This window comes from Peromyscus maniculatus, chromosome 7, assembly GCF_049852395.1.
Source record: "Peromyscus maniculatus bairdii isolate BWxNUB_F1_BW_parent chromosome 7, HU_Pman_BW_mat_3.1, whole genome shotgun sequence".
NCBI lineage: Eukaryota > Metazoa > Chordata > Mammalia > Rodentia > Cricetidae > Peromyscus > Peromyscus maniculatus.
The window spans coordinates 122,080,062-122,091,475 of record NC_134858.1 but is presented as its reverse complement, the minus strand read 5'-3'; the positions used below and the strand labels follow the sequence as shown (position 1 = coordinate 122,091,475).

General features: G+C 39.5%; 1 protein-coding gene and 1 long non-coding RNA gene across 2 annotated transcripts; one reads left to right on the top strand and one right to left on the bottom strand.

The window, feature by feature from the left end:
* Positions 1-1,502: 1,502 nt before the first annotated feature.
* Positions 1,503-7,419, bottom strand: Ccr5 (C-C motif chemokine receptor 5). The gene is made up of 2 exons (XM_006990778.4): positions 7,294-7,419; positions 1,503-5,835 (listed from the first exon to the last, which is right to left on the bottom strand). The coding sequence occupies exon 2, from the start codon at positions 5,822-5,824 to the stop codon at positions 4,760-4,762; it is 1,065 nt and encodes a 354-aa protein (XP_006990840.1). The 5' UTR covers positions 5,825-5,835; positions 7,294-7,419; the 3' UTR covers positions 1,503-4,759.
* On the top strand, positions 7,106-10,641 carry LOC143274389 (uncharacterized). The gene is made up of 3 exons (XR_013053038.1): positions 7,106-7,284; positions 8,577-8,618; positions 9,267-10,641. It is a non-coding gene; the product is annotated as an uncharacterized LOC143274389 (long non-coding RNA).
* Positions 10,642-11,414: the final 773 nt, after the last annotated feature.

The window sequence follows — 11,414 nt, the reverse complement described above, 5'->3', positions numbered from 1 at the left end:
TTGTATCATCACTGAATCGAGATTCATATGCTTTATAAAGCAGCTTTGAGGAAGATGGAGTTAATTAATGTTCAGTGATGAAAATCAAGAATCTGAATCTAGACTCCCTGATCTACATGACACCTATTTGCAGGCCAGGCATGATTTTCTTTATACCCCAACCTTCACACTCTGTGTGACAGGCTCAGCCTCCAGCCATCATACCCAGTATGACAGGCTTCAACCCCAGTTTTGACTCCCAGTGTCTCTCAAACTTGGCTATTCTGAGAAGCATCTGGGGAGTTTCTAGGAGTTAAAACCACAAGCCACATTGTGGGTTGGTTGAAGCAAAATTGATTGGAGTAGAATTGATTAGAGTGGGACTCAGGGTCACTATTTGTAAAACTCCCCCATTTCACTTCAAAGTACAGCTAAGATTAAGCCAGGAGCAGATTATGGCCTCCATGAATTGTAGGTTCAGCTTCTGAATTTATCCAGGCATGATTGTAAGGGATACCAGAACCCCTCCCACCTACTCCACTCAATGACTTATCACTGACTGCCCACTGAGACTGGGGAACACTGTCATAGCATAGCTGATGCTTGGGTCCTCTGAAGCCTTCTCTGGGGCTTGTAGTAGACTCTGCTCTTCACCTACAGAGGGAGGCACCTAGACTGAATGGTACTCAATGGCTTTTCCATTTTCAAGGTATATAGTTTTGTAAGAGTGTTGCATCCAAATGGAGTGATAACAGTAATGGAGAAAAGAGAATATAAGTATCAAAGAAAACCACCTGCATCTCAACTATATTTGTTCACTTCAAACGCATGGGATATGCAGATTAGAATGAAATGCAGGAGGAGTTTGGAGCATTTCACATATGTGAAAAATGCCTAGTTAGAATAATTTCCTGACTTTATTCTAGGTTTGGGCTCCAGCATTCTGCAGATCCACCTGAAACATTTATTTCATTCAAATTGTCAACTTGTGTCCTAAACTGATGCTCTTCCTGTTCTTCAGAAGCAGTGAGAAAGAGCTGTGTGACATCTGCCCTGAGCTGCTGCTCTGGATATGCCTCTGTCCACAGTGGAATGAAAGACACAAACAGTAAACAACCGAGTGAAACCATGTTCCTTGTTTGTGTGCTGTGGTCAATGCTGATTGCCAAGCATCCTTGTTAATTTGCTAGTTGGCCACTGGTGGGCAGTATGGAAGCAGTATAGCCTAGGTTATTTGCAGTTTTGATAGCCTTCCCATTGACTCAGTCAGGGAAAAGATTCATATCCTCCACATATGCTTTAAAAACTATTTTTTGAGGTGGTGGCACACATCTTTAATCCCAGCACACAGGAGGCAAAGGCAGTAAGTGAGTTACAAGACAGGGCTACCCAAAGAACCCCTGTCTCACAAAACAAATGAAAAAACTATTTTTATAATAACAAAAATAAGCTCCTGGAATATGACAGAATTATAATAACCCAGAACTTATAATCCAATGAAGTAGTAACAATATGGAGCCAAATGAAACATTAAAATATTTATAAAATTGTGAAAGAAATATATGCATAGTTATATGACACCTCAAGCAACTTTTCTTCATGGATTCATCCTACATATAGAAAGGTAAGAAGGACTGTATACATCAGCCATAAAAAAACTGACACTTTTTGTGATGGTTGGTATTTTACTGGAATTACCTAGAAAATACATTTCTGGCTGTATCTATGAGGGTGTTTCTAGAAAGGATTAACTGAGAAGGGAAAACCAACCTTAATGTGGACAACACCATTCCATAGGTTGGGGACTTTGACTGAATGAAAAGGGGAAAGGAAACTTAAACCAGCATTCAGTTCTCTGCTTCCTAATGCAGATACAATGTGATCAACAACCTTGCATTCCTCACAAACCATGATAGGCTGCATTCCTTCAAACTACCAACACAAGTAAACCCTTCCTTCTTTAAGATGCCTTCCTCAGGTATTTTGTCACAGCAACAAGAAAAGTTACTAGCACACTTTCTCATATCCATACAACAGCTGGCTTTATCATAGCAGATAGGGATCCCTTCCCCCTGATTCTTTTCTCTCCTCTAACCCTAGCTGCTTCCCACTCTTCTTTGCTACATTCCACCTTTGGATCTAAGGTATGAGAAGCAACCCTTTGAATCTGGTAAGAAGAAGTTACTGTACTAGCCAGAGCCCTGTCTTGCTTACTACTCATTTTGTGTACCTTCCATTAAGAGCATGACCAGCTCCAACATCTTCACACATCCTGCTTTGGAAGCTGATGCTGTAGCAGACTGAAAACCAGTATGTTCCAAACTCTCCCTAGAGCATCTATCCTCTCTCTGAACAAGAAATATGATGACAGAAATCCCAGTGTTACATAGTTGCCATTACTAAAATTACTAACACACTTTAGGAAAGAATTTTAAATAAAAGAAAAGCAATGCTCATCCTCCCTACCATGTGCCTCCCACTCAGATACCAGACCACAAAGTTGCATGTCTTTATTTTCAAGCAGATTCTTGACTTCTGACATCAATTTGTAAGTATATTAAAACTCTTTTGGTTGAGGGTAAACACAATTTGAAATTTACAATCTTTCAAGGCAACTCTGCTCAGGAACTACACGCTTAGAAGTAACACCTTTAACAACAAACTGTTACAACAATTTGTCTCAGGAAGAAAGTTGACTGTTAAAAATATTTTAAAGAAAATATAATCACCATCACCATACATTTAAGCTAAGGACTATATTTAAATAAGTACTATTTGGGGATGTTCTTCAAAACAACTACTTATAAAATACTCTCATAATTTTGTGTACTACTCACTGAATGTACACTTGATTGAAAGAACAATAATGAAATTATTTTTTACAAAGCACTTTTTATAAGACTCATATCTTCAAAGAATTTACAACTTTCTATATGCTTAAGAATATAGAAATACAGAGCTGGGTGTGTTCATATACACCTGTAATCCCAGTGCTTGAGATGTAGGAAGGAGGATCATGAGTTTGAGTCTAGTCTCAGCTACATATTGGGGGAGAAAATGTGGATTCCAGGAAAGAAAAAAGCAAATGCTCATCTCCTTGCTGACAGCCACAAGGCTCTGGTTTCACATTCAGAGCTCGTGAAAAACAAGTAGCACCTTTTGTTAACCAGACACTTTAATCCTCTGAGTGATTCTCACCCTTTTGTTTCTTCCCTTAGTCTTCACTATGAAGATCTTAACTGCTCCAAAATTCAAAACAATATCATAAATAGCAACTGCAAAAACAAAAAAAAAAAATCCTAAATCTCTCTGCAGTGGCTAAAAATAGCATTGCTTGTGTAAAGAAGCCATCTGTAAAGAGTTACTAAAGCCTTCAAACTTAGCCTGGAACACAGAGGGTGGTAATTACACTTTCATGACTTCTGAAGCTCACAGCAACTTGTTTCTAAAAGGATGGATTATCTCTCTGATTTGATGATTGCTAGGTAAATAGAGAAAATTGATGTTTCCCCCTCATATCTTAGGGCCTCTGCTCAAGGTTGTAAAGGTCTGGGTTTAAACTGTATAAGCAACCCTCAGCTAGAATCCACAAGGAGTCCATATTATTCCTAGATTTTAGGTTCATGATTCATATGCCAGGTGTTTCACAGCCCCCTGGTTACCTCTTAAGATTCAAAGCTGGTATGGCAAGATTTGTGTCTGAGGGAAGGAACAAAATGCTAGCCTGAGGTAACAGGTTGTAAAATGAGACTACCCTAAACCAGACTCTTTCCTGTACTCTTCTTTTGTATTTGTTGTTTCTTCAACAATTATTCCAATGTGCTTGAGCCTAGGTCTTCTTGTTCACCTCTACCTCAAATTTACCCCAAGTTCTGCTGACTCTACATTCTGTATGCAGAAGTGGTACTTTCCCACTGTCTAGCCCAGGTGACTTGATTGCACTCTGACCTTATTGTTGCTGATCTACTTTCCCTAAATGCTCACCATTGTCAGTACACTCTTAGCCATGAAATAGGCTTTGTACAAACCTAACCAGGTGCTCCCACCCTGCATATAACTTGAAGGAGCAATGCTGACATGATGCATTTTGATCCAGCCTTGACATTTCTCTCCATGGCCTTTCCAGCTACCCACAAGTATACCTTTGCTTTGCTTGTGCAGTCATGCCACCCAAAGAATGGTTTCCCTCTCATTTGCTAACATATGATCCAGTTCAAATCCCTTCTTATAAAGGGATTTGTTTCCAGCCCTCCCAGGTCACAGAGAATTCACCTGATCATACAAGTCTATAAAACTAATTCATGTAACTTAGTTATCTATCTCCTAACTAATCCCACTCTCATCTCTTCTTCTCAGGGCAAGACAAAAACCTATTTTAAGTACATATATAGCCTGAATTTTTCCTTGTAAGGGGAAAAACTGTACAAGGTATTCTTCTTGATTGATGTTGTTATTTCTGTTCAGATAGTCAAGCTCAAAAAACTCCCAGTTCTTGGGATTTTTTTTTTTGTAGTGAATTTTTGTGGCTAAAGAAGAGTTTGCCAATAACTGGAGGTAAGTGGGAATGAGACCAGGGATTGCTACCTTATCAATACATTCTCATTTGGCTTTCTAAAATCAATCGACTTTAAAAGACCCAATCTATCTAAAATAAATATCCAAAACATACATGTATCTTAGGCCCTCAATGATAGTAACTTCTTTTTTAAAAAAAAAAAAAAAACATTCCGACTCCCAAGCTACATAGAAAAACCAAGTGATACACAAAACTTAGCCCAGGTCATAAACCAGTAGAAACTTCCTGCTCCCCTGTGGACCGGGTATAGACTGAGTTTATACGATCAAGATTGTCTTGCTGGAAGATTGGACAGTGCTTGCAAAAGCGTTTGACAATGTGTTTTTGGAAGAACACTGAGAGATAATTCCGGAATTTCTCCCCAACAAAGGCATAAATGACAGGGTTGATGCAGCAGTGTGTCATTCCAAGAGTCTCTGTCACCTGCATGGCCTGGTCTAGTCTATTAGAACTACTGCAATTATTCAGTCCAAAAAACTCTTGGAAGGTGATCAGGAGAAGGACAATGTTGTAGGGAGTCCAGAAGATAAAGTAGACAATCATGATGGCAAAGATGAGCCTCACAGCCTTGTGCCTCTTCTTCTCATTCCTACAGCGAAACAGGGTGTGGAGGATTCCTGAGTAGCAGATGACCATGACAAGTAGGGGCAAAACAAGGCTCAAGATGACCATCTTTAACGTTTGGAAACTCTTCCAGAAATGATATTGGGTGTGTGGAAAATGAGGACTACATGTATAACGAAAACCTTCTTTTTGAGATCTGATAAAGATTATTTCTGGGAGAGAGGCAAACACTGCCACCACCCAAGTGACTCCACTTGTCATCACCCCAAAGGTGACTGTCCTGGCTTTTAAAGCAAACACAGCATGGACAATAGCCAAGTACCTATCAATCGTCAGGAGGATAATGAAGAAGATTCCACCAAAATAGCCAATGTGATAGAGCCCTGTGAATAATTTACACATTATATCTCCAAATACCCACTCATTTGCAGCATAGTGAGCCCAGACTGGGAGAGTAAGCAGGAAGAGCAGGTCAGAGATGGCCAGGTTGAACAAGTAGATGTCAGTCATGCTCTTCAGCTTTTTGCAGCTTATCAGGATGAGAATGACCAACATGTTACCCACAAAACCAAAGATGAATACCAGAGAGTAGAGTGGGGGCAGGAGCTGGGCTGCAATTTGTTTCACATTGGTTTTTTGGCAGGGTGCTGACATACCATAATCAGTATCATAGAGATAGGTTGGACTTGACACTTGCAAATCCATCCTATAAGAACCTATGAATAAAAAAAAAAAAAGACAATGCTTAATAAAGTTAAAAGTTGTTACTGGCCTACCACAATTACAAATGGTTTTATAATTTAGTAGGTCTATGAGGCATAGATTTTTACATTTAATTTTCCCCTCATTGTATGACCTGAAATTTGCCAAAGATGCATTTTTGTCAAATAAAATCTTGCTTTCCATATCAATGTGAGGTGAATTAATCTGTGAAACTGAGCCAGGCACTATGTAATTCACAGGCTAAGTACTTTATTGAAGATGCTGCTTATAGGCATTTACCCACAAATAGTAGGTGCCACACAAGTGCCAGTAAGAATGAACACTGAGTTCTAATCACTGTTCTAAGCTTCTTACCTACTCATTCATTAAATGCTTGAAGTAACTGTTTGAGGCAGATAATATTGCTCACATTTTTCCTAGATAAAAAGGCCCCAAGTACAGAGAGAATGAATAAGTTAACACGAAACCACACCACTCAGGAATAACTGTTTTTGAATTTGGGCACCATGAACCCTTAACTGACATGTGTTGTCTGTCACTTCTTGGTAACTAATAAGCTTTTTAAAGTAACATGTTGCCTCTCTGTAGTCAAGATGACATGGGCTGAAATCCAAGTACTCTAACAGTGTCATAGAATCTACCATCAATTATTAAAGTAGGCTATCTTCATCTTTTCTCTCAAGTTATTTCTGCTTCCTAAGTTGCCACCATCAAGGGCTCTCATACAAGCAGAAGAAATGATCAAGTAGAAAATGTTTCATCCTTCTCCATGGGTGAATATATTACAGGCTAAATAGTTCTGTGTTCAGCCTCTACAACCAACTGGCTTCTCCTGTCCAAGTTCCACTGCTTTCTTTGTGAATTTTCTCTACTTGATCCTTGTACCTCTAAAGCTCTTCATATCTCCCACTTAGTTGAGAGAAGCACCTTCAAGTGCTGAGCCAGAACAAGAATCCTCTACTAAGTGTGCTCTAGAAACTTTGATATTTGTAATTTGATATGAACTTAGACAATTTTCACGTTTCCCTCTTTTCTGGGAGACAGATGGGGCAGGGAGAGAAAGAAAGCACAAGAGACTTAGAGCTTCATGTTCCAGGTGACCCACGGAGAGGTTTCACCTCTTCTCAGCTGAAGATAACAATTATCAAAGCAGTTTTCAGCCATTATCATTGTTGTAGAAGCTATTTTAAGAGGTAAAAACTCTGCTTGTTTTAAAAACACAAACTGTCTTTTAAATATTTCATTTGCAATTATGTTTTATATACTGGATGACATCACATGCTGAAACATATCCTAAATTCTTGCCCTTTCTGTATCTTAAAGATTGTATTTTCAGATAATTCAGTGAGCACCTGGTGCTGACAGATGTCCTCTCAGGATTTCCTGTTGAAGTTTTTACTCATCACAGAAGCTGAGCTAACTGACCTGCCAAGGGCTGAGAGGTGACTTACCAGAGTTTCTTGTAGGGGGAACGGATGTCTCAGCTCCTCTGTCTGTGAGTGTTGTACAAATCAAACATATAGACAGTAAAGTAAGAAACACAATTTCTTTCAAAGGGGGTGGAGTTTTATGAGAAAGGGTATTACGTAGTGTTTCAGTATATGTGTGGGAGTGTTGAATCAGTTCTTCTTCTTCTTTTTTTTTTTTTAAAGTTGCATTTAAAGCAGAAAATAGAAGGCAGCTCTGGTCTGAAATTTTATTGAGGAGCTTCCCTCCTCACATTATTTTACTTATGTTCTCTGCTCACCAACTCCACAGTCCATTAGAAATTAGAAAGAAGTAAAAAGTATTAAAGCTAAAAAAACACTTATATCCATTACTTAAAGCCCATGTTTGAATCAAGGGCTGTTCAAGTGACAAATAATGTACACAATACCTCAGCTTCTCACTGGTAAAGCCAAAAGGGCAAGAACATAGTTTGTTCTCCTCATAGTTGTTCTTGGTTAAAGTAAAATCCAGCCAATTTAACATCAGATAGGAGGTTCATTACAGAACAGAACCTTGTTCCTTCTTTTATCCATCCTCCCCTTCTGTCCTCCATTTACTGCTCGGTGTGACTCTTTTGTGTAAACTAAAGCAACTGGCAAAAGAGTATCAAAGGGTTTACCACATATTTTCCTGGGAACTAAACATATTTCTTGGTTCTCCCCTAAATCTGGCAGCTGCTGAGACATATAATTTTAAGTAGACATCTATGAGTACCTACTCTATGCCAAATTTGAAGGTAACGGAGTGCCTCACTCCAAGAACATAATTTATCTGGAGCCATGGGAGATTTTTCATGCAACAATGAACAGAAGGGCATGATAAAATTCAGGATAATATGATAATGCTGTATGTGGCCATATCAGGTCTGCTGGATGGTGGGTGGACTTTTTAAAGACATCAAGGAATGACAGCAAAGCTGAGAGAGAACACAGCAGAGTTGCCAATGATACACAAGAGCCCTTCTGGGCTTCCACAGCTGAGCCGTAGAAGCAGCAGCTTTGATTTATGACCTATAGGAAAGCAAGGGAACTTGAAACAGCAAAATTACTTGTCCCTAAATCTACATGAGACAACCTAGCACATGGACCAAAGCAAGGCTTCTGCTTCCAGACTGCCACTCTTGACTCCCATCAGCTGCCTCATGTGTGTGTTAGGCTGAATAACAGTAGTCACTTCATGGTTTGTTATAACAGGCTGTTGCCTTCAGTAACTTCGTTTTTCTTTATTCTTATTCCTCATTCCCAAGATATGGCCTTCTCTCCACACTCCAGAGCACCTTGTCTTCAAGGTAAGAATAGACCATCACCAGGAGATTAACATCTCTGGCTAGCACAGGATTGTCTAACTCAGGTTCCTGGGAATGTTGAGTCTACACAGAACCTTTAATCTTGTCCTCACATAAATATTCCCACTTCCCCAAACAACTTGGAATGGGGGGAATTGAGTCATCAGTTTTCTTCCTTCCAGGTGACTGGCATCCTCCATAAAGCCTGCTTTATTTTTTCCAATTATTGTCTCCCAGAGACTAATTTTCTGAGTGGTAGCAATAAGATGCACTACAGCAAGTATATAGATAAACTACACACACAATAAACAGCAATCTCTTAGTTACTCACTCAGTGGTCTTTTCAAAATAAAGACAATTTAAAAATCTTCATTTCTTTATCATTCTCTGAGGTAGACCTCTCCAGTGCTGCTAGACAAATTTTATAATTTCATTTGTGAATACTACTGATTCTTATTGTTTCCATGTAGATCTAGGGCTTAGCCTGTGCTGAGATAGTTTCATAGGGTAATGGAAGATATGGGAGCTATAGCTCACCCCCAGAGGGCAGTGTGGAGAAGTTCTACAGGCTCAAAAGTCACTCAGACAAGGACTCCAATGTAGTCTTGGCAAGCTACTTCATCTCTGAAATTCCATTGTCTCTCCTGTTAGTGATGTGCTAGAAGATGCATGAAAGAATTAATGCTACCAGAGATCATGCAGTGTATCTTAGAACAGAGCCAGGGCCAAGATCACAGTTTGCAACAAGAAGCCCAGCTGAGCAAGGTATTACCGTCTCTCTATTGAGTGCCTGGTCCAGAGATGTGTTCCAGTCAGCTCCTGGGTAGAAGTTTGTCTCAAGATGCGCAAGGAAATGAGGGCCTATGGACCCATGGAGAAGTCTTTACTCACAAATAAACTTCTGGGCATTACAACAATAGTATACTGTGCTGCGACTTGGATTTTGGTCTCTGCTTCACTTACTGCTTTGTCCATCTCAGTTTGCATTACTTTGTTCTTATATATGTTGTACTTAGACTCCAATATGAAATGATCTTATGATTAGTTTGTCCCTCTAGACTCAATGTCCATGTGGAGTATCTCAAGCCAGTCTTCTTCTGGGACACCAGTAAGTCTTTAAGCAACTTCTCCATCACTAGCCATTGTAAGTTTCCCTCTCCTTGCTTTGCTCTCATTGCAACATCCCTGAACCCATATTCAGAGCATCCTCAACAAATAGGGAGATGCTGATTTTTCCCTTTGAGTTCAAGGGGTCACCTATATGAACACAAGAACACAGCATCCTTGTCAGTGTAAGATGGGCTGTGAAAACAGTAAATGAATCTTTTGAAAAAACAAGTATCTAGTGCTGGGGAGACAGCTCAGTGGATAAAGTGATTGCTCTGAAAGCATGAGGACTTGAGTTTGGATCCTCAGTACTCAGATTTTTTTAAAAGCCAAATGTAGCAGTGTTGCCTTTAATCCCAGTCCTGAGGGACAGAGACAGGAGGATCCCAGGGGATCACTAACCGGCCAGTCGAACCAATTAGTGAACTTCTGGTTCAGTAAAAGATCTTGTCTCAAGATTTAAGGTGAAGGGTGACTGAGGACACCTGAAATTGAGCTCTGGCCTCTACATGTTCATACACAGGTGCATGAACCCACATACACATGCATATATCACATACAGACAAATGTCTAATTATAAGAAGAAGTGGAGGAAAACAAAAACAAAAATAAAATAAGCCATATTCTCATAATTCAAAATCTAGTCCCCTTTTTAATACATTTCAATCCTAAACCTTTCCCATGAACCCTTTTAAACTGTTCTCACACATATACCACTCTAGCTTCTAGGTTTTTTGATAATATTTTTCCTCAGTATTGTGGCACAGTCATTTCCTTGTGCTGTTAAATTTTTTTATGGGCCAGGTATAGTGGGATACACCTTTAATCATAGCACTTGAGAGGCAGAGACAGGTGGATCTCTTTGAGTATGAGGTTAGCCTGGTCTACATAGTGAGTTCCAGGCCAGCTAGGGCTAAATAGTGAGACTTTGGCTCAAAAACATTTTTATTGTGAATATATTTCTTTAATTGTAGTTTTAATTGAAGTCTTATATATTAGTTGTATAGTTTTGACAGTTTTGATTTAGATAGTTATAAAACTCCATCAAGATTTGGTGATAAGGAATATATCTTCCCTATGGACCAGCAAGGTGCCCTCTGTCTTGCCCAGGGGGTAAGTGTCATTCTGACCTTGTATAGATCAGATGGTTTTTAACTTCATAAAAAGGAAATCCCAGATGCTGCTTTCCTCCTGCCTGGTATCTTTTGCTCTACATCACAACATTACATGTGTTTTACAGATCAGATAAGATCTTTTCTGTAATTTACTAACAGGAACAATGTTATACTAATTGCCATTGTCAATGTTCTTTTGTCCTGTCAAGGAGGAAGTCCCTAGTGCCCACAAGGCTACCTTTATCAGGGTAGCCAGAGACTCCTTCCAGTCCTTACAAAAATAAGAAAGTTCTATTCATCACCTCTCAATGTCACACATTGTCACCTGTGTGCCTCAGCAATGATACTTGGGTTCAATGACTCCCAGACTCTTTACCTTCTGTTTCATACTCCTGTGGTGGTATTGTGTTCCCCGAAATATTGTACACTCTAATAAACTTATCTAGGGTAAGAGAACAGAACAGCCACAATATTGAACATAGAGGTTAGGCAGTGGCAGCACACGCCTTTAATCCTAACATTCCAGAGGTGGAGATCTGCCTGGATCTCTGTGTGTTCAAGTATACAGCCAAGCATG